The sequence below is a fragment of the Phaethon aethereus genome (assembly GCF_964289735.1).
Source record: "Phaethon aethereus genome assembly, chromosome: 13".
Lineage (NCBI taxonomy): Eukaryota > Metazoa > Chordata > Aves > Phaethontiformes > Phaethontidae > Phaethon > Phaethon aethereus.
Genome location: NC_138589.1, coordinates 13,107,766 through 13,128,501, shown reverse-complemented (window position 1 = coordinate 13,128,501; position 20,736 = coordinate 13,107,766). Strand labels below are relative to the sequence as shown.

At 40.4% G+C, this 20,736-nt stretch overlaps 2 protein-coding genes across 2 annotated transcripts; one reads left to right on the top strand and one right to left on the bottom strand.

The window, feature by feature from the left end:
- Positions 1–3,766: 3,766 nt before the first annotated feature.
- TK2 (thymidine kinase 2) lies at positions 3,767–17,797 on the bottom strand (the record flags this gene model as incomplete). The annotated part of the gene is made up of 10 exons (XM_082005473.1): positions 3,767–3,865; positions 4,272–4,352; positions 5,628–5,707; positions 5,993–6,081; positions 11,641–11,714; positions 12,954–13,043; positions 14,579–14,632; positions 16,008–16,082; positions 16,857–16,894; positions 17,632–17,797. The coding sequence occupies 10 exons, from the start codon at positions 17,795–17,797 to the stop codon at positions 3,767–3,769; spliced, it is 846 nt and encodes a 281-aa protein (XP_081861599.1).
- A 168-nt stretch (positions 17,798–17,965) lies between these two features.
- CKLF (chemokine like factor) lies at positions 17,966–20,400 on the top strand (the record flags this gene model as incomplete). The annotated part of the gene is made up of 4 exons (XM_082005813.1): positions 17,966–18,028; positions 18,112–18,270; positions 18,841–18,936; positions 20,126–20,400. 4 exons carry the CDS (start codon positions 17,966–17,968, stop codon positions 20,228–20,230), a joined length of 423 nt encoding a protein of 140 aa, XP_081861939.1. The 3' UTR covers positions 20,231–20,400.
- Positions 20,401–20,736: the final 336 nt, after the last annotated feature.

The following is a 20,736-nucleotide window of genomic DNA, read 5'->3' as shown; positions in this document are numbered from 1 at the left end:
GATCAATTAAAAAATTGATCTGGACTAGACAAAAGACTACATTTTTCTTAGGTAGGAATTAATCTACCAACTGCTAGTTTTTGTTCTGAAGCTAAAATTTTTTTGAAAATTGAAATCTTGCAACTTTCTGTCAGTCCTCTCAAATGCTGGGCAGAAAAAAGCTACCATCATTAATTCTCATCTGACTCCCAGAGAAGTTGTGGATGCCCCATCCCTGGAAGTGTTCAAGGCCAGGTTGGATGGGGCTTTGAACAACCTGGTCTAGTGGAAGGTGTCGCTGCCTACAGCAGGGGGGTTGGAACTAGATGATCTTTAAGGTCCCTTCCAACCCAAACCATTCTGTGATTCTATGATTGATTCTATGACTTTATCCTGCTTTAGACATGCATGATGTTTACTTAAACCTCCATACACTACAGAAAGGACTGGATTCTCCAAGTCATGAAACAGGACAGTAACTTGCTAAGGGAGCCATTATTCAGGAAAGGGACAAGAGAGCTTCAGGTCTGAATTCTTCAATAGCAACTGATGTCAGAATACCCAGCACTTCCTATAGTCTCTGCAGGAGGAAGTGCACTGAAGAGAGATGCTGGATTATTTCCTGGTGTTGGCAGTAGTTTTGTGTGCTAATTACACTGATGAAAACAATTTTCAAGGTTTCTTAAGACCTACAGTTTTGGACAGTCACTTCTGAAATGTTTCATTAAACAAGGAACTTGTCCTGAACATGCTTCCCATGCTAGAAGAAGAAAGTACACAAAAGGCCAGGCTAAGAGAATGGAACTGTTAAATGATTTAATTTTTGCCAGTCTCCCAATCTTACTTCAAATTAATTCATATGCTGCTCCCAGATGTTATTGATTTGCTAAGACACCCTGAACAGGACAAAGTGAATACCAACGTCTGGAGAAGACATCAGTTCAGGCTAAGTATGTAATAAAGAAAAGGCAATACAGGGAGATAATCTCTTTTCACATATACTAGAATTTAGATGTGTAACTCATTGTGACAGAAGTAATTAAACCCCACAATTTTTACTCATCTCATGTGTTCCTACAATATACTCCAGAACAGCCAAAATGTATGCAAAAACAGTTATGTATGGTTCAGTCTACAAGTATAGGCTACATCCAACTTACAGACCAAAACTTAAAAGCCAAGAGAAGTGGCAGCTTGTTTATAATTATCCATTCCACTGGTACTGAAGTTCAATCGGCCTACAGAAACGGAGTACTTTCTATGGTATTTTGCAACTTACTACTCAATCACTGCTTCTTAGACAGAAAAGAAACAAGATATGTATCAGACTAATGCTGATTGCCCTTTTTTCCCCCCTCCCTTCACCAAGAGGTTTCAAGAAACAAAAAGCAAATGAATTCCAGGCTTAAAAACACAAATTTATGATTATGGCAGTATTTTTATCCACACATCTACAGCAGACTGCAAACATTTTACATTTGTGATACATAACAAGTAACCTGTTTGGTTTTGTTCCCAGTTTTCATTAAATACCCCATCCTTCCTGTATATGAAAATCTATACATTAAAATCAATAGATAGCAAAACATAAAATAAACATGTTCTCTGTAGCCATCACATCCGTAATTTTTAATAAATAAGTTATATAAATGATTTCTTTATATTCCATTATAATTATGAATGTCAATAACCTCCATACAAACTACTGTTTTGTTAAGGGGGGGTGGAATCTGACCAAAAAGCATGAATGTCTTTCAAAAGCTGAAAGATAACAGGGAGATTCTTTGTACTGTAAGATTCTCTGTACAAAACAATTATGTGATATTTTCTGGACTGTGTGCAAAATAGACATCCTTGGCTTCTACAACCCATAATGAAATTAGGATTAAGAACAAACTGCAGATGACTGAGCTTCAAATTTATAGAACTAAATTTGAAAGAAATAGTTCTTTCGTCTCTTACAGAAGAAAAAAAATTCAAAAGTTTAAGAGAAGGTTTCAAGAATGACCACTATCCCCCTAAGCTTACAAATATTGAATATTATTGCAACTTACAAATAAGCTTCAATAAGTAAGATAATAACTTAACAGGCAAAATCTTATTTTTAAGGTAGAATTCTAAAGCTTTACAACAGAACAACAGAATGGCAATACTGGGTTCACAAGCTTTCGTATATTCATTTAGTACTTCACTAGGAAATGCCCTCTCAGTGCACTGATCATTATCAAATTTGTACTGATTTTGAAAAAAAAAATACCCCACCAGATGGAAATAACAAGAAATGAACTGCATTTCCTGACTCTTGAAAACAGTGCGGTCATTTCAATACAATGATTTTTAGGCATACCCCAAAACCAGCTACCACAAAACTACGAAATAGCAACAGTGAAGCGATCTCCAAAAGTAACACCATCAGATATTGTTCCAAATCAAGTGGAACATGGAAAAGCCAAGTAACTGGAAATGTACATCCTCCAACAAGTTACAGACAAATGTCTGTAATAAATGACCAAAGTACTAACCAAAGTCTTGGATATTAGCCATTTTTAGGAGCATTCACTACAAAGCTATGACGGATGCTCAACTATATTAATATACGTGTGTTTTAAAGCACTGTTAGCCTTTCTTGCTCCAATTAAACCAACCAAAACTCTTACAGAAAAAAAAAATATATATATACACACTGTACTTCACAGAACCATTTCCCTCAAATTAAACAGAAAAAGTAATGTGAAAACAGTCAGAACTGCTGCATTAAAAGGCTTATCTTGAATACACCACTCAGAGGGTAAAGCAGAAATTAAGGGCAGCTCAAGTCTTTAGCTAACAAGTGCAAGAATGAAACCCCCACTACTTTTCTCTGCTCTCCAAGTACATGTAAGTCACAAAAACTCATCAAGATATAAACCCAAAGAACCATCTATATTTTTCTTTATAAAAAAAACACGTACAATCGAAGAATCCAAAATAGTTAAGAAATAAATTAATTCTAGGTGGGTTTTTATAACCATTTGAAAGGAACAACACACACAGTTCTGTGCCCCCTGTATTTTCATTAGTTCTCAACTCAGCCATAGCAGTGCTGGTGATTTCATCAATACTAGAGAGAAAGAAGCCCTTTTAAAAACCCAGTTCAAAAAAAAAAAAAGCCTCAGAGCCATTCTGCAATCACTTATGAAAACTGTTCTTTTTTTGGGCCACTGAATTCAGTGGGACTATACTAGTGCATAGTTATCTTCAGAACTGCAGCTATATTGTGATTTCATGTGAAGCAGAAGAAACTTACTGAATTCAATGAAAGTGCACTAGTGTAGGTAGGATTAGAGTAAGACCCCCTCTTTCAACCTGATATGACCTTAACAAAGCTACTTTAACTTGATGCACTTATTTGCTTCCTCTAATTAAAAAAAAGGACATCCCACCTCTTGTATGGAACTATTTCTTTCCAATTACAATAATAGGATTGTCTTTGGGGGAAAAAAAAAGAAGAAATTTAGGTTACTTATAGGAAGCAGCAGTGAAGTGGAAAATGGGAGAAACAGACATATTTTAGCTGAATAGAATTGGCACAGTAAAGCTGATGGAAAACCTAAAAACATGAAAGGGAATTGGTTTATATTCTGTTTATGACTTGTATCTGAACGTTTCATAGCAGTAAGTCCACAACTTTCTACAAAGCATAATCCAAAAGCAAAAACATTATATTTAGAAATATTAAAAATACTCAAAAATGCCCCCAAATCAGACCTCATAAACATGTTTTTTAAACTACAACCACTGCAGACTTCTATAAATGGTGCTGCATATTATATGGGTTTAGTATTTGGTCCCGGTTTTCTTCATACTTTTCTATCATTTTCTGCATGTCATGGTCAGCTCCAATAACCTTGAAAAGAAGAATATGAACATTAGAAATAACTGACAGCATAAAACATGGTTACTTTTGAGCAAAATACAACAGGACTACCACTGAAGCCAAACCCATACCCATACACTCCTAGAGATCTGTCCAGTTAGCTTTGTGTTCAGAATTTGGTATTCATTGAAAAGCTACATGTCTGATCCTGCAATCATGGGGAACAGACCCGCAAATTCCACCGAAGAGGTGGAAGACCAAACTTTTATGCTATACACTATGCATAGTTGTAAACATTTTTCTGAGGTTTTCCTTCTCCCAAAGGTATTAGCAAAGCAGATTTTTTTTTTTTACTTTTACCATTAAATAACACCTCAATATTTGAAGATTTCCATCCTCCATGTGCTTAATCGGTTATAACTAAAATAATACTCACAAGCACTGGGCAGGAAACTTTAAACAGTGTGTGTTTAATGAGCCACTCTTCATAGAGCTGATGAATAGCTTCTAAATATTCCTAGAAAAGAGACATTCTGTACATATGCCCAGGGATGAAACACACATTGCAATTTTTATGTATTTGGTAAGTAGTTAAGAACTACACATAAAAGCCGGCATTAGATATTTCCACTAACAAAAACAAAAAGCATCAGAAGGTTTCTGAGAAAAATTAATTCCCAGTACAAGGTTTTACTCCATGAAGAACCTCAAAGACACACATCTTACAGGAGGACAGGGCGCTCAGCTCCTTTTAAGATCAAGAACCATGTTTCTCCTGCATAGGTATAATGTGGCTCAAGATTTTACAGAGAAGAATACAAAATAGAGAAGTAAGGACAAAAAAGGCAAACTGTGAATAGTATGTATTGAAGGCACTTGCTGTGTCAATATATCTTCCTAAAATTTCCAGTTCACTTTCTTCTACCTCTTACTCAATTTCCTCTAAAAGCACTTCTGCCTGTCATCAACTACTCGTTTTTGTTCATGGCGACCACTTAACATTTTTCATTCCTAATTCCGCCTCCCCTTCAGCAGAGCTGCAAAGTAAGACGTCTCTTCAAATCCATTACAGCAAGGATTTATTGTCCAAGGCAAAATTTCACATGGCCCAAAATTTAGCTCTTCGCATGTATCTTCAACCGACAATTGCTTCTACTGAACTACAAAACACTAGAGATACCTTTGTAGTATACAGTATGTCTTCTGTAACTACATTTCCTTCTGGTTAGCCTTTCTTTAGGAGAAAATTTGTTTAATTAAGGACCATTCTGTAAACTGTGACACAGGAAGTGATCATTCAGTTACTACAGTTTATTTTTAAGCAGGTTTCCATGCTAACGATTTTCAAGAAGTTGCTTGTTTTCAGACACAAGCAGAGACACTTTTCATGCATAAACATCCGGGTAATAGCAGACAACAGAAAGTGCCCACATAAATCTTCAGCACCTGCACGCACAGGTATTTGTGCTTCAACTGGGTGCCTTTATGCCATTTAATGATACAAAAGCAATTGCCTTTTTACATCTTAGAGAAGATTAACAGTTGATTAACACTCCAACCTAAACAGTAAGCTATAGTACACTGATTGCTAAAACATAACACTTGGGAAAGTCTGTGTGCATGATAGATCATTTTTATAAAATAAATCAAAATTAAATACTGAAGTTTTTGTTTGCAATGGAAACAGCTGCACCACATTTTGGCAATACACTCAGGATATTGTAGTATTTAGATTGGAATAATTAAGTTTTTAAAGCTCATTGTAACCACATATATTGAAGGAACTCCTTACCAGAGGAATGATCTTTTCCTCTTCTCTGCATCTTCTCTTTAACCTCTCATAACAAACTTCAGGAGAAGTCTGCAGATAAACTGCCATAACAAAAATTATAATCGTTATGTTCAAGCATGAGCCTTAAAAGCAAAGCAGCAGCTTACTTCACAAACTGTAGAAGGAAAGAACACCGACTTGGGTACCACCACTGAACATTCCCTTTGGCATTACTCCATGGATTCATGCTGCCTGATGCTACACATTGCAACACTATCATACTGAATAATGTGATTATTTATGACCCAGGAAACAAGAATTCTTTTTTTTCCCAGTAAGGAAACCTACCCACAAACATGCCCCTCCAGATCTCATCAAAATTTTACCTATCAAATCAACCGCAACATCAGTGTTGTTCTGGATCCAGTCAAACCATTCAGTTAGGACAACGTAATCCACCTCTGGCATTTTTCCACTGAATAAACAGAAAAGTCATCACTCACTGAGCAGCATGCACAGATCAATTATAAGCTCGTATTTTTTTCACTTGACTAGAATTACTCCCAATTTACTCCAGCATATGTGAAATGAAAACAAGACCAATATTATGCCCACCCAAGTTCAAGGCCTCATCAAGCATTCTTTATACAATAGAAAAACCAAACCTTTTTCTTTTTGAAAAATAAGTACTTACTAAAACAGTTTCTATTATTAACAGTTACAAACATCAATCATTTTTCCCACTACTGTTAAGAAATAATTACTTGGTGACTAAGAAGAAAAACATTACCATGTTGACATGTGTACAACAACAACAAATTAGTGTCAATGGTATTTATTGCTCAAGTTCTTTAGATCAGGATCGTTTCAAATATATCTGAATTACTGCAGTGCATGTCACCAGAAAAGCTTGATTTACTAAGCAGTACAGACAATTCATTACAGAAGCCATATAGAAAGCAGTGAAAAAATAATGACACCATGTAGATAAAATTTACTCCCACTGTTAAGAAATATTTGTGGAAAGAGTGCTGAAATATTCAACATGCTTAATTTGAACTCTGTACTCAGTATAGAAAATGCTGAAGACAACTGTCCCAAACTTATCTCAGTAAGAATAATAAAATATCAAACAACTCCTGTAAAAGGGAGTCTATAGAGGACATACTAAGAATCACATATTATATTTTTACTAGTGTCGGAATTTTTACTTATTCCTATATTCTTAGTCAAATATTACTGGTTTTACATTTTTCTGTGTTCAAAACTGGTGATAGTAACACATACTCCACACTCTTTCCTAAATGCTTCTGCAATAGAAATATAAAAAAGACATGGGGTTGAGAGGCTCCTGTCCTCTCCAGCTGAATGATTAAGACCAGTTGCAGCATTTTAAATAGTGCTGAAGAAAGAGTCCACAGATTTCTAAACCATACTCCTAGAAACATGCTTTGATCATTGGTAAAACTGAGTAAAGATAATCCAGAAATATATTTGCACTTCAGGTTGCAAGAAAGCCAAATGAGTATACATACCACCTCCCTTCTTTATCTGCCATCCAGCTGAATATCTTGCCTCCCAAAGCACCCAAGAAATGGGATAACACAATTCAGTGCTACTCTTCTAATACATCAATCTTAAATGTTTCGGCATAGCAGGCGTATACAAAAGCCAAATACCGATTCTGCTACTTTTCTCCGAGATATATGGAGAAAACAGGAAGGTCAAAAGGAATGAGAAATAAGAAAAAGCCCCACTATTCTTACCCTAAAACCAGATACATCCAGGCCAATTCTGCTTTGACCTGCCCTGTAGACAACATGCCTTTGCCTTCCCTGTATCAGTGGAGTCCCCTGGATAATCCTGTGAGGATTCTGGATGAGGTTCAAGATCCATAAAGATACAGGTAACGTAAAAGGCACAAAAGGGTGTTTTAATTTCTGAAGTTTGCTGACGTTTGAGTCCTACCAAGTAAAGTTTTTATTGCAAAAGTTAAACATGAATGGAACAAGATTTACATCATAAATTAACTATGAATTCAAATGGGACTGACTGAATTGCTAGTGCTTACCCTGTAACATATCATGCATACTCACGTGCACACATTTAAAATTCTTCTGCATTTTTAGACCTAACATGAGCGTGTCTTTCAGTGCTAAACTGAGATGCGCAATCGCAGTAAGAACTTGGACACTCATGCAGATCTCTGCATGCCGGAGAAGCTCACAGCAATTGCTCACAATTTAAGCCTTCCATCATCGTCGCATATCTTACTCTATTTCTCTCTCTGGAAAAATGCCTGCAAAGCCAAAACACAAATACTGAGTGACATTGGATCAAAGAGCTGGTATTCCTGATATTCCCCCAGCTCTTCATCCCCTGCTTAAACTAACCATTATCCTAAAAGATAAGAGCTTGTGTAGACTAGAGATAAGGGATTCTTCTCCATCTTTAAGACTGGGACCCTAAGCAATACCTTCTCTTACAAAAAAAGGATGCAGAAAATAACCTCTGCTCTTTGCAGCATGCTTACCCCATTCAGTCCAAGTCTTATTTTGAATTAAAAAAAGTTCTATTTCATTTGGACATACTTCTCATGGGGAAAATGCCTTCTATACACCTATTTAACAATCCCTTTGCTGAAGACACCTGTTGAATAGCTTAAGCCTGAGGGGTTTTTTTAAATAACATTTTCAGCAAAATTTAAAGATACCTTAGGTCAATTTTGTTTTCCAGACCTTCCATCAGATAGGCATAATTCAATTTCTACATAAGCAACCTCTCCTGTGTTCTCTGTGTAATTTTTGCATGTTGACTAACGTACACAAGAACTAGGATCGCTCCCCTACAGAGACAGGAGATTCCTTCTAGGCAATAGTAACAAGGAAAGAAAAAGCCTCTGGAGGATACAAAGGCATCTTCCTTTGCAAAGTCCATTTAGTTACAGAATGATTTTAAAAATTTTCATGCAGCAGTTGAACACAAAAAAAACACAGCATGGGAAGCAATTGTTTTTAAGTTATAAGGCCTTTCCCCTGCCACAGGGCTCTATTATCCTTCTACATAAAAGTATCAAGTGTAAAGTTTGTATTTTCTCTTTGTTCCTCTGATGGCTAAGACACCATCTTCTAATTTTTAGCCCTTGATGTATCTGCAGCTTTTTTGTATCTTATTATTCTTCTGTTACTACAGTTTTCCAATTTCAATAACTCCCATGTTTTGTGTTTGCACCCAGTGTGCCCATAAGTGACAAGTGTATTCTCCCAACTTTTCTATACAAGTATGTCAAGCTGGTTTTGTCTCTTTAAACAGGCTTTCCATTCTTTTGATCATGCCAGTATCTCTGCTTCACACCTGTTTCAGTTTTAGTTCATAGATCATGAATGAGCAGTAAGAAGTATAAAAAGTAATGTTGGAAAGCTCTCATAAAAGCTGTGTACAAAAGGACCAGTATTTTCATCTCCCTCCCAGAAGCCCTTTGCCAGATACTTCCAAGGGTCACATTTACTGGGCTACACAATACTAGCATTATTTTGAGATCAATTTTTATTTATCTATAAATATATACATTTCTGCTTCTCAACTTACAGTCTTTCATCTTATAGTTGAAATTTCTGTTGTCAGTTCAGCTGAATGACAGACTTTACTAACATACTCTCACCCTTTGTACCAAAGCATCAATCCAAAGACTGATCCAGCATGAGTAACCTCCTTCCAGCCCGATACATCCCCTTTCAGTATCTCCCATTCAATGGGATTTCCTATCAGGTTACACCACCAGCTTCTGCACTTATGAATAATCATTCCTGAAAGTATTCCCAAACCTCCTGGATAAATACGTAACTTCCATTCAGATTGATGAGAATGCCTTTCTTTGGGGGGCGGAGGTGGGGAACGTTACAAAACACAACTACCAGATTAGTCTAACATGATGGGTTGTTGGTCACTGACTTTACATTTTTGTCCAAAGCTTTAATTATTCTTTCCTTCCTGATGTGTTCTAAAGTTGTGCTAAATACTGAGGCAGATGGACAAACCCGCAGTTACCAAGATGACTTTCCCTACACCCTAATAAGGGCTCTACAGTAGTTGTTTTAAGTACAGGGGTACTGCCTCTACCTTACAATACCTTCTCCTAGTGTGAGAGTCAGCGTGCTTTCATAACTCTGACATGGACTTTGTTTCTACGGTAGCTGTGGTTACTACTACTTCCACACTCCCATTATCACTGTGTCTTCTCTTACATGCAGTTTTCTTTCCTCTTACTCAGAAGTATTAGTTTTTGAGAAAAGTCTAGATGAGCTTCAAAGAACTATGACACGTAAGGATAGAGCAGTGATCACGCAACACACAGTAAAGCTATAGAACTGCTTGCCGTAGGACATCCTGGAAACTAAAGGTTTACATGAGCTTAGGGAGAAGCTTGACACGTTCATGGAAAAGAAATTCCCTGTCGGTTACTAACTACAGAGAAACCACTGCTGAATGAGGAAATCCCTAAACTCTAAGTTACTGGATATGCTCAGAAATTACAAGAAATGCTTATCCTGTTCTTATACTCTTTTCAAGTACTTTTGACCACCGCTGGAAACAGGACATGAGGGGGGACAGATTTAATTTTTTTTTTTAATGTGACTCAAAATGGCTGTTTTCATGTAGCCCAAATTCTTCCTGGTTTCATTTAGAATCCTTTTAGACACCCTTATATTATATTTCGGTTTGCTATGTGTAGCATCAGCTGGCTTCTAGCTTGCTGTAACAAAACAAAACAAATGCCTTCTGTCCAACATTAAAAAGTGTCGAAGCCAGGAAACACCTTAGATGGCCTTAAAAATGGTATTACAAAATTAATACATAGAGTTGACACAAGCAGACTGAGCCTCATAGCAATAAAGTTCTCAGTCTTTGGGAAAAAAGCACTTTGTCTACAATGAAGAAAAAAAAAGTCATCAGTAATTAAAACTGAGAAAGACACTCCACTACATTTCCACTGTATACAGACTGGGATAAATAATGTCTCTTTCTGTTTGCCTTGCATCTTACTGCTTCTCTCTCAAATTTCAAAGCAGTTGCAGTAACAGACTAGGAGTTTACGGAGCATGGATGCCATCTTGTGGCATGCAGCCAGTCTCCCTGCAGACAGCAGCAGGAAACTGGTTTTGTCCCTTAAGACCACTGAAAAATCCATTAAAACAACAATCTGTTATGTACACTTCCCAATAGAAGGTCAGCATTCTAAACAAAAAAAACCACCCAAACAAACACAGACAACAAAGGAAATCAGTACTAATTATGGCATTATTTTAGTTAGTACAGAATGGATGAGTTATACATCACCCAGATATTAAATGCTTTTTCTACGTCAGGCCACAGTCTTAACCCCCAGAACAAAATAACCCAGGTTAAGCCCAACTGCTCTACCCCTGGCCCAAGAACGCCTGGGGGTGGGGACCTGATTCAGAAAGTGACATTTAGAGACCAGCAGCTCTTGTTCCTTCTTTACTCACTAGCCTACCAAGGTGTGCAGTCTGTTTTGATCCTATGAATCCTGATTCTGAGCACATGACTTGAGTTCCTGCTTGTCACTCAAGTTCCTGCTTGCAAGAAATGCCAATCCTGGACACCAGATAACACTATCTAGTTCTCTCCCTCTTACAGTGTTGTGCTTTACATCCTCATCGTTTTTTACCTGTTCCGTATGTGTTTGCTTTGATTTAAGCAAGACTTTTGTATTCAGCTGGAGAGCAGATAACTTCAATATGTGGTGTTCTAAATAACAAGAAGTTCTAAATACCCAAGAGCACTTCTAAAAAAGGCCCTTGCCTGGCCCATGTCCTACAGGTTTTGTTCTACCAGTGGGCAGCACATCTCATACAAAACACGCTGCCACTCCAACAAAGAACTGAGAGATTTCACAGACCACTTAGATGCAAATTACCTAAGAAATGATCAGTCAATTTTTTATATATATATATATATTTTATTTTTAATCTAATTAAGCCAAGCAAGTAAAATGGAAAACCATATCCCATACCTTCGATACAAATTTTCTACGAAAATGTACTTTGCACTGTGAATTGATCGCTCCATCATTCTTATGGGGGAAATCTACAAAATAAAACTTGACAGTCACTGACTAGTTTACATTTTCCAGCAGGTTTGTTTCTTTTCAAGCTCATATTGCACATCATGTCCTTTACATTATGAGATACATAACATTTTCAGTTCTTCCAGATCTTGTGATAAACAAATTTACTGGGAGGGTGGGAACCACAAAAAACAAGTGTTCTTCATCTTACTTATGGTCACTGCATTATTAAACACGTCCATAACTAATCTGTTATTCTCAGAGATTCTCTGACACTCTCTGGCCCCTGCAGAGCAAGGCAACCCTGGCAGGGCTCTTTCTAGCCAGGTATTCTGCACATTAGTCACCACAGAAGCAACAATTGCTCCGGCAAGGCTCAAACGGCAAATGACAGCAAAGCTCAGACTGAAACGCATGGTGGTCCTCAGGAATTTCTGAGTGAGCTTTTTCTGCAAGAAAATGAGATTTCTATCATCCTGGAAAAACAACTCTTTGAAAAACCTAATGATTATATGTGCGGTATAACTATCATATGTGGTACTGCTGAACATTTGCCCTGACACAAACTCAGAAAACGTAATGCAAGAACAATCATTAAGATTTCAGTGTGCCACCTAAGATCTGATCTTGTGATCAGGGAATGGAAGACTTAGCACAGAAGGTATCAAAAGATGTCTGAAGGAAGGAAAGAGAAATGAACAGGTGTTGATAAAAAAAGTAGAACGTGTGAATTGAGACAGAACAAGAAAAAACTGAGAAAAAAAAGGATGAAAACCGTCTGAAAAGAAGCAATAGAAAATTTTAGTGCAAGTATCTTGGATAATCACAAGAAGCAATGGCTAAGTTTGTGCTAAACAGCATGGAGACACAGAATGAATAACAAGAGTGTCTTTAAGATTACCTAATGATTGCCAAAGGTTTGAAATAGTGACATTTACATAGAAACCAATTACAGACAAGTCACTGATGTGCTATGATGAAGAGATATGTGCAAGTCTAGCTCATAAGGATGGTGCAAAAGAAAGCAATATTAGTTTTGGGAAGTAAAAGTTCTGAGCAGGTAGGAAGCAGATGTTTCGCGCCTTCTGAAAAACGTGTTGAGCATATCAGCAACATCTTTGCGTTATACATTCATACTCACTTCAGGAACAAGGAAAGAAAGCAAACAACATCTTACCTTTTGGATACAATGTTAAAAATACTTATTACTCATAACCGCATCGAACTCTTTTTTTAAATCAAAAGAAAAATATGTTTACCATTGGTCTGGTATGCTGCTCCAACATTGTAAGCTGTATGTAAGTCTGCAATGTTATCCCCCATCTTGAGGCATCTTGGTACATTAAGCCCTGGGGTTAGACAGACATTTTTGTTAGGTCAAACAGCAAAAAAAATGAAGTTGGGTATTTTGTAAGCTTTCGCATTACAACAGAATTGCTAAAAGGAGGGCACCAAAAAAGCTGACACCAGGTCAGACAAGAACTAAGTGACCGTTTGCTCTCCACAATGCAGATCAAGAATTACAGTCCGGGTCCTCAGACACTAAGTGGGGCACTTAGAACACTCGCTGAAGACAACAGGGATTAGTTACACTGCACCTGGAACAGTCAGGACCAAGGCATAGCTCATTTGAGACAGCTCAAATAGGCTTAGTAATTAAAAAACCTGTATCTGCTACTCTATTTTTGTGCACTGACAGACTCTCAGTATACCCAGTCTGTCCAGAAATGCATATAGGGTTTCCAGTAAGTGTGGGCTGGGCCTCAGAAAAGGTGTCTTTTAACACAGACAGTTGTTCTTCCCAAAGTATCCTAAAAGCAGTTGTCAGGTCTTCCACTCTTTCCGATTGCTGCAATTCCACACACACATTCACTTACCAGTAACAGTCTATCCTGCAAAGCAGAGAAAAGATCTGACTCAAACTAAGACATCATTCAGTGTCTATTTGCTGAGGTGACAAACTAAGTCAGCAGCATGGCTTCCACCCACAGATCTGATCTCTTTCTTTTCCTTGTCCCAGATCAGAATGAGAAAGTACCCTGAAGTGCACATGTTGCTGTGAAGATGTGCGACCCAGCCAAGCATACCCCATCCCTTTACTAATAAGAAAAGCATCAGCAACTCCTAGTAAGGAGAATTTACTTTTCTGGAGGACCTGTACTAGCAGTAATGGCATTAAATGCAAGTTTGGGCACATATGGTTTGGGTTGTATCCACACCACTGTGTTTACGCTGAATTCCACATGGGCTTGAGCATAGATACCCATCTCAGCCAACAATGAGATTTTCGCAACAGAGGTGATCATATAAGCAGGGAAGAGTGACATCAGAAACCACTTCAACCACCCCGGCAAAAGCGTATCTGCAGACCTCGTCAGGGCCCTGACCACCCTCTCCAAGCACAGCTGTGACAAAGGGACATACTTGTGCAGAATGGTTCCAAGAAACGATGACTACGCAGAAGACAACAGAAGCTCTCAACACCTCAAAGGACTGAATTTTCCTTATCTTCAACAGTCAAACAACATTAACCGATCAGATCCACCCCTCACTTTGAGTGATGTTCTTCCCTTCTTTGAAATAGGTATAAGTAGATTTAGAAACAACTGTCACACTCAGAGCTTACCTTTCTGTGAATTTTGTTAGCTCACACCCAATAAAAGACCCAGTCCTTGCCAAAACCCCATTTTATATGCAAAGTTTCTATTATATGCATGTCTTATCACAGCAAAAGGTCTTTTGCATTGTGGAGCTTTATCTTTTTTGCAGTGTGAGATTATGACCACACCTTTCGTAACAGTTTTGCTGGTTGGGAAGAAGTCCTCATGCGTGTCTTTCTAAAAGAACAGTAATTGTAATTGTGGGATTAATTTGTGCCACTTACCAGGATATTATGACCACGAACATTCCTCCATTTAGTCACTGGTTCTGTCAAAACCTTGTTAAAAAGAATTATTCCATGTTAAACATCTTCTACATTCAAAATATTTAATTTGACCCTACAAGTCTACAACTGTTTTTACTGAATACTCATTCACTAAGTCAGAGTATTCAGGACTTGTATTAGAAAGCTCATCCCTCTTCAAAAAACAGCACTGACTCCTGTAATACAAAAGGTAATAATGAACACGGTTAAAAAAATAGAAAAAGATACAACATCTTCTTAGCATTTTTAAACCCCCAAAATAAAACACTGGATTAATAACCTAATGAGCCTGGATATAATTTCACTTTTTTGAGTCAAAATCAGTACAACGTAAGGGAAGGAATGGCTTAGCCGAGTGCTGATTGCCTTTCAATGATCTGCTCATTTTCTCACAAATCTCTCAGAGTAACGCTCGTCAGCCAAGGAAGAAAGGATCAGAATGCTATCATATTACTTTTCATTTAATTTTTTGTGATCTAACAACAAAACGTATTCAAAAGTTTTATGAAACTGATCAGAAAAGCTTCTATCCCAAATAGGTAAAATCACAGGAGACTTATCTGGTTCAAACAGGGTCTAAAACTCCAATGATACTCTAGAGCCAGGCCTAAGAGAACCTGCTAAGCCTGGGAAGTTAACTAGCTTTTTAAAAAAATGTTGCACCGTATGCAAATTAATGTTTGTTATCCTTGAGTTAACAGCTATTTGCTCCATATGGATCATTCCTGTTAAATTACCAACTAACATCTGGCAACCCAGCATTTCTATGAGGAATCCTACAACTTAACAAATGTGTTCCCAAGTCCTCTGAGAAAAGTATTAATATCTGGTGCAAATGCAATTGCTCACTGAGGTTTGATCTCAGTTTTGTGTAAAATACAGTAAGTCTGGCCTTCCCCTAATTTTGTGCTAAGCAATATGAAATCAAAACCATACTACTCTAAGAAATCACCAGAAAAAATTCTAATAGATTTAGCATTTTTTTAAAAGACATCCATTTACTGGGATCTCAGTTACATGACATCGGTATTTTTACATCATTACTTCTTTACTTTTACTTTGCTTATTACAAGATACACGTAAGATCTAAGTTACATGAAATGGCAAACAAGCATGCCCAAACATGCCCAACCCACATGGGTTGCTGCTGCTTTACAGAGGTACAAACTCTAATCCACAGGTTTTACTGATATTTTAGTACCCAGTACTACATTACATAGGATCTAAATCTCTCTTCTACAATTTGACCATAAATAATTAGGGGAGGAGGGGGCCAAATATGTGCACCAGTAAGTGCACTGGCTCACAACCTGCTGCTCCTTTCTCAACTGTCAATTTTGTCAAGACAAGCAACTGCTTAATGACGTAAATAATGTAAATCCAGTACCTCAATGCTGGTAGTTTGTGCAAAATAATCCAGGCATGTTGTTTTTCCACTTGCAATGTTCCCCTCGATACATATCTGATGAAAAATAGTATGACCTTTTAAAAAACGTACTATCACATAGTAGCAAACAGCATATGTAAAAATATACTTTTTCCATATCAAGTATACTATATTCCCTTACACCGTAAATAGGTTATTTTGTAGGAAGACACTGGGGATCAGTCTGGGTGTTGTGACACCTCGCGGACCACTTTTTCTCTCCCTGAGATACATCTCCTGCCTCTTTACCCGGCAAGGGTAAGGATAAGAGGTACCTTACTCGCCGGACCCCTGCAGCAGCAGCTGCCTGCCCCTGCTTCCACCCCTTCCCACAGCCCCCAAGAGTTTCAGAGGGTGGTGGCCGGGCTGCTCCTCCTCCCACGCCCACACTGCCTGCCACAAGTCGCCCTCAGAGGCTTCAATGTAAAATAAATGCCAACCGAAGTAACAATTTCAGTACCCGTTAAAGAGATTGCTTAAACCTTAAGATGCATAAAATTTTTATTTTTAAAAACCTGCCCAATTAAAATAAGCTGAGGGAATTTTTGTTTCTTCTGTTTTAAGGTAGTTTATAGCTTAAAGTAATTAGAGTCCAAATAAAAAAAAAAAAAGCACCTCACAGGCAGGGTTGTATAGGGCAACTGCCACGCTGACCCCAAACCGACCCCAAAAAGACCCGGTAACAGACCCAGCACCCAACGCCATAAAACCACCTCGTCCAACGGCTGCCAATATACATACACTCGGCTTACAACAAAGTAAGAGGCTGCACGTTTTACGCAGCTTTCTGAACAAAACGCCAATACTCACAACTGTCTTCCTGTCATCTTCCTGTATCAGATGTTTATCTGGAACGGAAATGAACAGGAGTTACGACCAAGGAGGCCCTCGCACCTTACAGTTACGCTGAGCCTCTTGAGCTCCTCCGGCAAGTTTTCAGGTTCTCCATTGCTGAACAGGCGTATTTGCTAAAGCGCCCATCTTCAGGGCTTTCGGTAACCACGTACCAGACACGTGTGGCACACACACACGGCCGCGTTAGCTTAAGTGCCCCACCGGCCTCCACACTACAGCCACTGGGACGCGCGCAGCCCACGCGCCGTCAGGAGGCCGCCGCTGCAGCTCCGGCGGCAGCTCGTGCCCACCGCGGGAAAAACGGGTCAGCACGGCGGCTGCAGGACGCCCCCAAGACGAGCAGTTTAGGCGCCTCACATCTCAGAACTGCCCGTGTAAGACGTCAGCAGGCGCCGCTGGGATGACCGGACCCTTTCCAGGACAAGCGGGAGGCGGCGGGCGCCAGGCGGGGAAGCAGGGGTGCTCAGTCCGCAGGGGGGAGGCTGCGGGCAGCCCCGCTGCCGCCCCGCCGGTGGGGTCGGTGCCTCCTCGCACCAACGTAACCTCCGGCGCAGACTTTTAGAAAGAGCCGAGCGACGCCCCTTGCTTCCCCCCGCGCCGCCGCCGCCTCCCGCCGTTCGGGCGGCGACTGTCACCTCCCCGGCCGCCGCGCTCGCCCTTCCCTTTCCCCGCCGCTGCCCGAGCCCAGGTGACCGCGACCCGGCCCCGCGCCTCCGGCCCGCAGACTTACGGCCGCCGGGGCCGGGCCGGGAGCGCAGCGCCAGGCCGCCCGCCGAGGAGCCCGCGGCCGCTCCGCCCGCGTGGGCGGCCCCTGCCGCGCCGTTCCCCGCGCCTCGCCGGCCTCGGGCCCCGCGCAGCGCCGCGGGTCGCGCCCAGGCCGCACCCAACCGCCACATGGCCCATCCCCGCCACCGGCACCGGCACCGGCGCGGCCCCGCCCCGCTTCCGGCCGCTGCGCGCTCACTTCCGCCGCCGGGAGAGGCTTGGGGTGGGGCTGCGGTCGCGTTGGTGGTGTCGGTAGCAGCGGTGGCCGTCTCAGCTGAGGCTTGTCTCGTCCCGTCGCCATGGTGGTGGTGGATACCGGCTTCCCCCGCTCCCCGCGGGGCGCCGTGAAGATAGCCCGCGCGGTAGGCCCTGAGGGGAGCGGGGCGGCGTGGGGCGCCGCCGGGGGTCCCGCCGCTAGCCCCCGTGCCGCTCTCTGTCCCTTCAGCTGGTGGCCTGTGTCGCATTCCTCTGCTTCGCGGCCTCCCGCGCCCACGGGGCCTACACGGCGCTGGCCGTCATGGAGGTGCTCATCACGGCGCTGTTCTTCCTCCTGTACCTGCTGAAGCTGGACAAGAGGCTGAGCGGGCTGTTCTGGCCGCTGGCTGTGAGTACCGCGGGCGCGGCAGCGGTTGCGCTCTCGGGGCGGGCCGCTCTCCGCGCCTCAGCGGCCGCCGCTGCAAAGCACAAACCGGCGTTTCCTCCGTCTTGAACCGGCTTTCCCTAATGGAGGCGGCTGTTCTTCGGCACCCGTTTCTGAACGGCTGGCCTCTCCCCGATAAGGGCCCCTCCTGTAACGAGCACCATTTGCTTAACTTTCTAACGCTGTCCTCCTCATTTACATCACGAATCGAACATACGCTTCCACTTAAATATGAACGAGCTCTCCTCTTACCTCCCTTTTTTAGAATTTATTTGCTGCTTTAGTCTATCAGGCGTAGCCAAGTTGCACAAATCTGACAGGGGCAAAAAAAGGTAAAATGAAGTTTTATCACAAGCAGTCTTTTTAACACCAAACCACTGGGTGTCACTATCGACCTTACATGGCTATTACTGTAATTCTATTTTCACAGTAAACCAGCAATTTTTAACGATTCGTACCATATTGGGAGCTATTCACGTTCTTCTCCAGGTGTGTATTTCATAATAAATGTTTTGCCTGCACTGGCTGTTTCAGGATATTTTCAACTCGGTGATTGCAGCGTTGTTCCTCCTCATAGTGTGCCTCTTTGCGATAATTATCAAGACCAACAATGGGACACTGGCTGGAGGAGTAAGTAGGAACATTATTCACCAATTTCAGTTCTTCAAGTGGATGTGATTTTAAGTGATACTGTGACTATAAAGATTTTCGTGTACTTAAGATCAAACCAGTTTAGTAGTTTAAGCAACTAGTATTTTTAATTCAAATTAAAACAAATGTAACAAACATTAATAAACAAGGAGGGGGGAGACTCAGTTTTGAAAGTATTTCAGTCTCTGGAAATACAAGATAAGCTAAAATGTGGCGAGAAACCAAAAGAAACACAGAACTTGCCACAGGAGTTTTTCAAAATCAGCTTAAGAGCCAGAGAGGTGCAGAGCTGTTGTCTTGCTGCTGCTGGTGATGACAGCCTAAGCAAAGAGGACACTTTCTTCTGATAAAGTGACTGGCTGTGGTAGAATAAAGTTGTATTCTCAGTTGTGAAATTAATAGAAATGAAAGTTAAGTTGGAAGCAGAAGCCTAAGCAGGTAGCTTGGAAAACAAGTTTGGGCAGAATGTGTCATATCTTCAGTGTTGGGAGACACCGAACTGCCCCTAGGCCTGTGTTCCTAGGGTGCAAACTGCCTTGAACCGAAAGAGCTTGCTATAGCATTACTCCTGCTGATCAGATAATTCCGTTTTAAAACATGCTTACATGAAAAAAATTGCATGCGTTTGCGAGTTACCTCAGTGGTCGTTTTGCAAACACATTTTCCCAGGTGCCGGCCTGAAGTTGTATGTTTTTTAAATACCTAGGCACATTTTCCTCACTTTGGAATATGTGTCGCATTCAGAGCTTCAGAGGAGAGGAGTGCTATTTTTTTCCCTGCTAGGCTTGTTTCTACAAATGTTGACTTGTCTCTAGGTCAACACCAATAATTAGGCAATCCTTAAAGAGACAGAAGAGTTTTCATTTAGGATGAAAGCACTGGCTGGCATAATGCCGCATCAGCTTAGCTTTCAAGGAGAACACATCATCTCCAAGGCTTCAGACAAACATCAAACAAAGCCAGGGTGTAGGCTGCTATATGAAAGGCTGATGGGATTTAAATATGGATGTTATTTAATTTATCAGCTGTCTCACATCATGCATATTTAGAAGGCCAGAACCAACTTAGCAAGATGTGTTTACTGCTTCTTTGAGGAACGGTAGATGAGTCACTACAGTAAAAGATAACAGATTCTATAAGAAAACTAACGTTATCGTTATTTTTATAGGTGTTTGGTCTTGTATTGCTTGTTCTCTGTGTTGTCGATGCGGTTCTTCTTTTCCAGAAGATTAGCCTTGATGGACCGAGGGGAAGGAATACTCCTGCAAAATAAGATTAGCACTTTAGTAAAAGAACGATTTCTCCATTGATGACTGGTTTGCTGTTCTCTTTTAAAGAATTTGGTTTTTTATGTGTTCACCTTTGAATTTCCCATGCATTTATGTACATTTTTGCAAGTATTGTTCTTAAGTTTTCTTACATTTACAAACGTAGTCTCAGTGTTGCAATTTCACCACCATAAGCTTTGCAGAAAATGGTCTCATTTTTCTAAACTCGATTACATTTTCACCTGTATAAAAATTAATTTTGTAATTGTCTTCTTTCTGTAATAAAAATAAAATACAAACAGGCCTAAGTGCTTTATTTAACATTCTTTATTTATTAGGTGCACTTGGAGGAGAAATTACTTGATTTAACATACAGGTAAACATTTGATAGGATGAGAGGAAATGGCCTCAAATTGCACCAGGGGAGGTTTAGATTGGCTCTTAGGAAAAATTTCTTTAGTGAGAGAGTGGTCAGACATTGGCACAGGCTGCCCAGGGAAGTGGTGGTGTC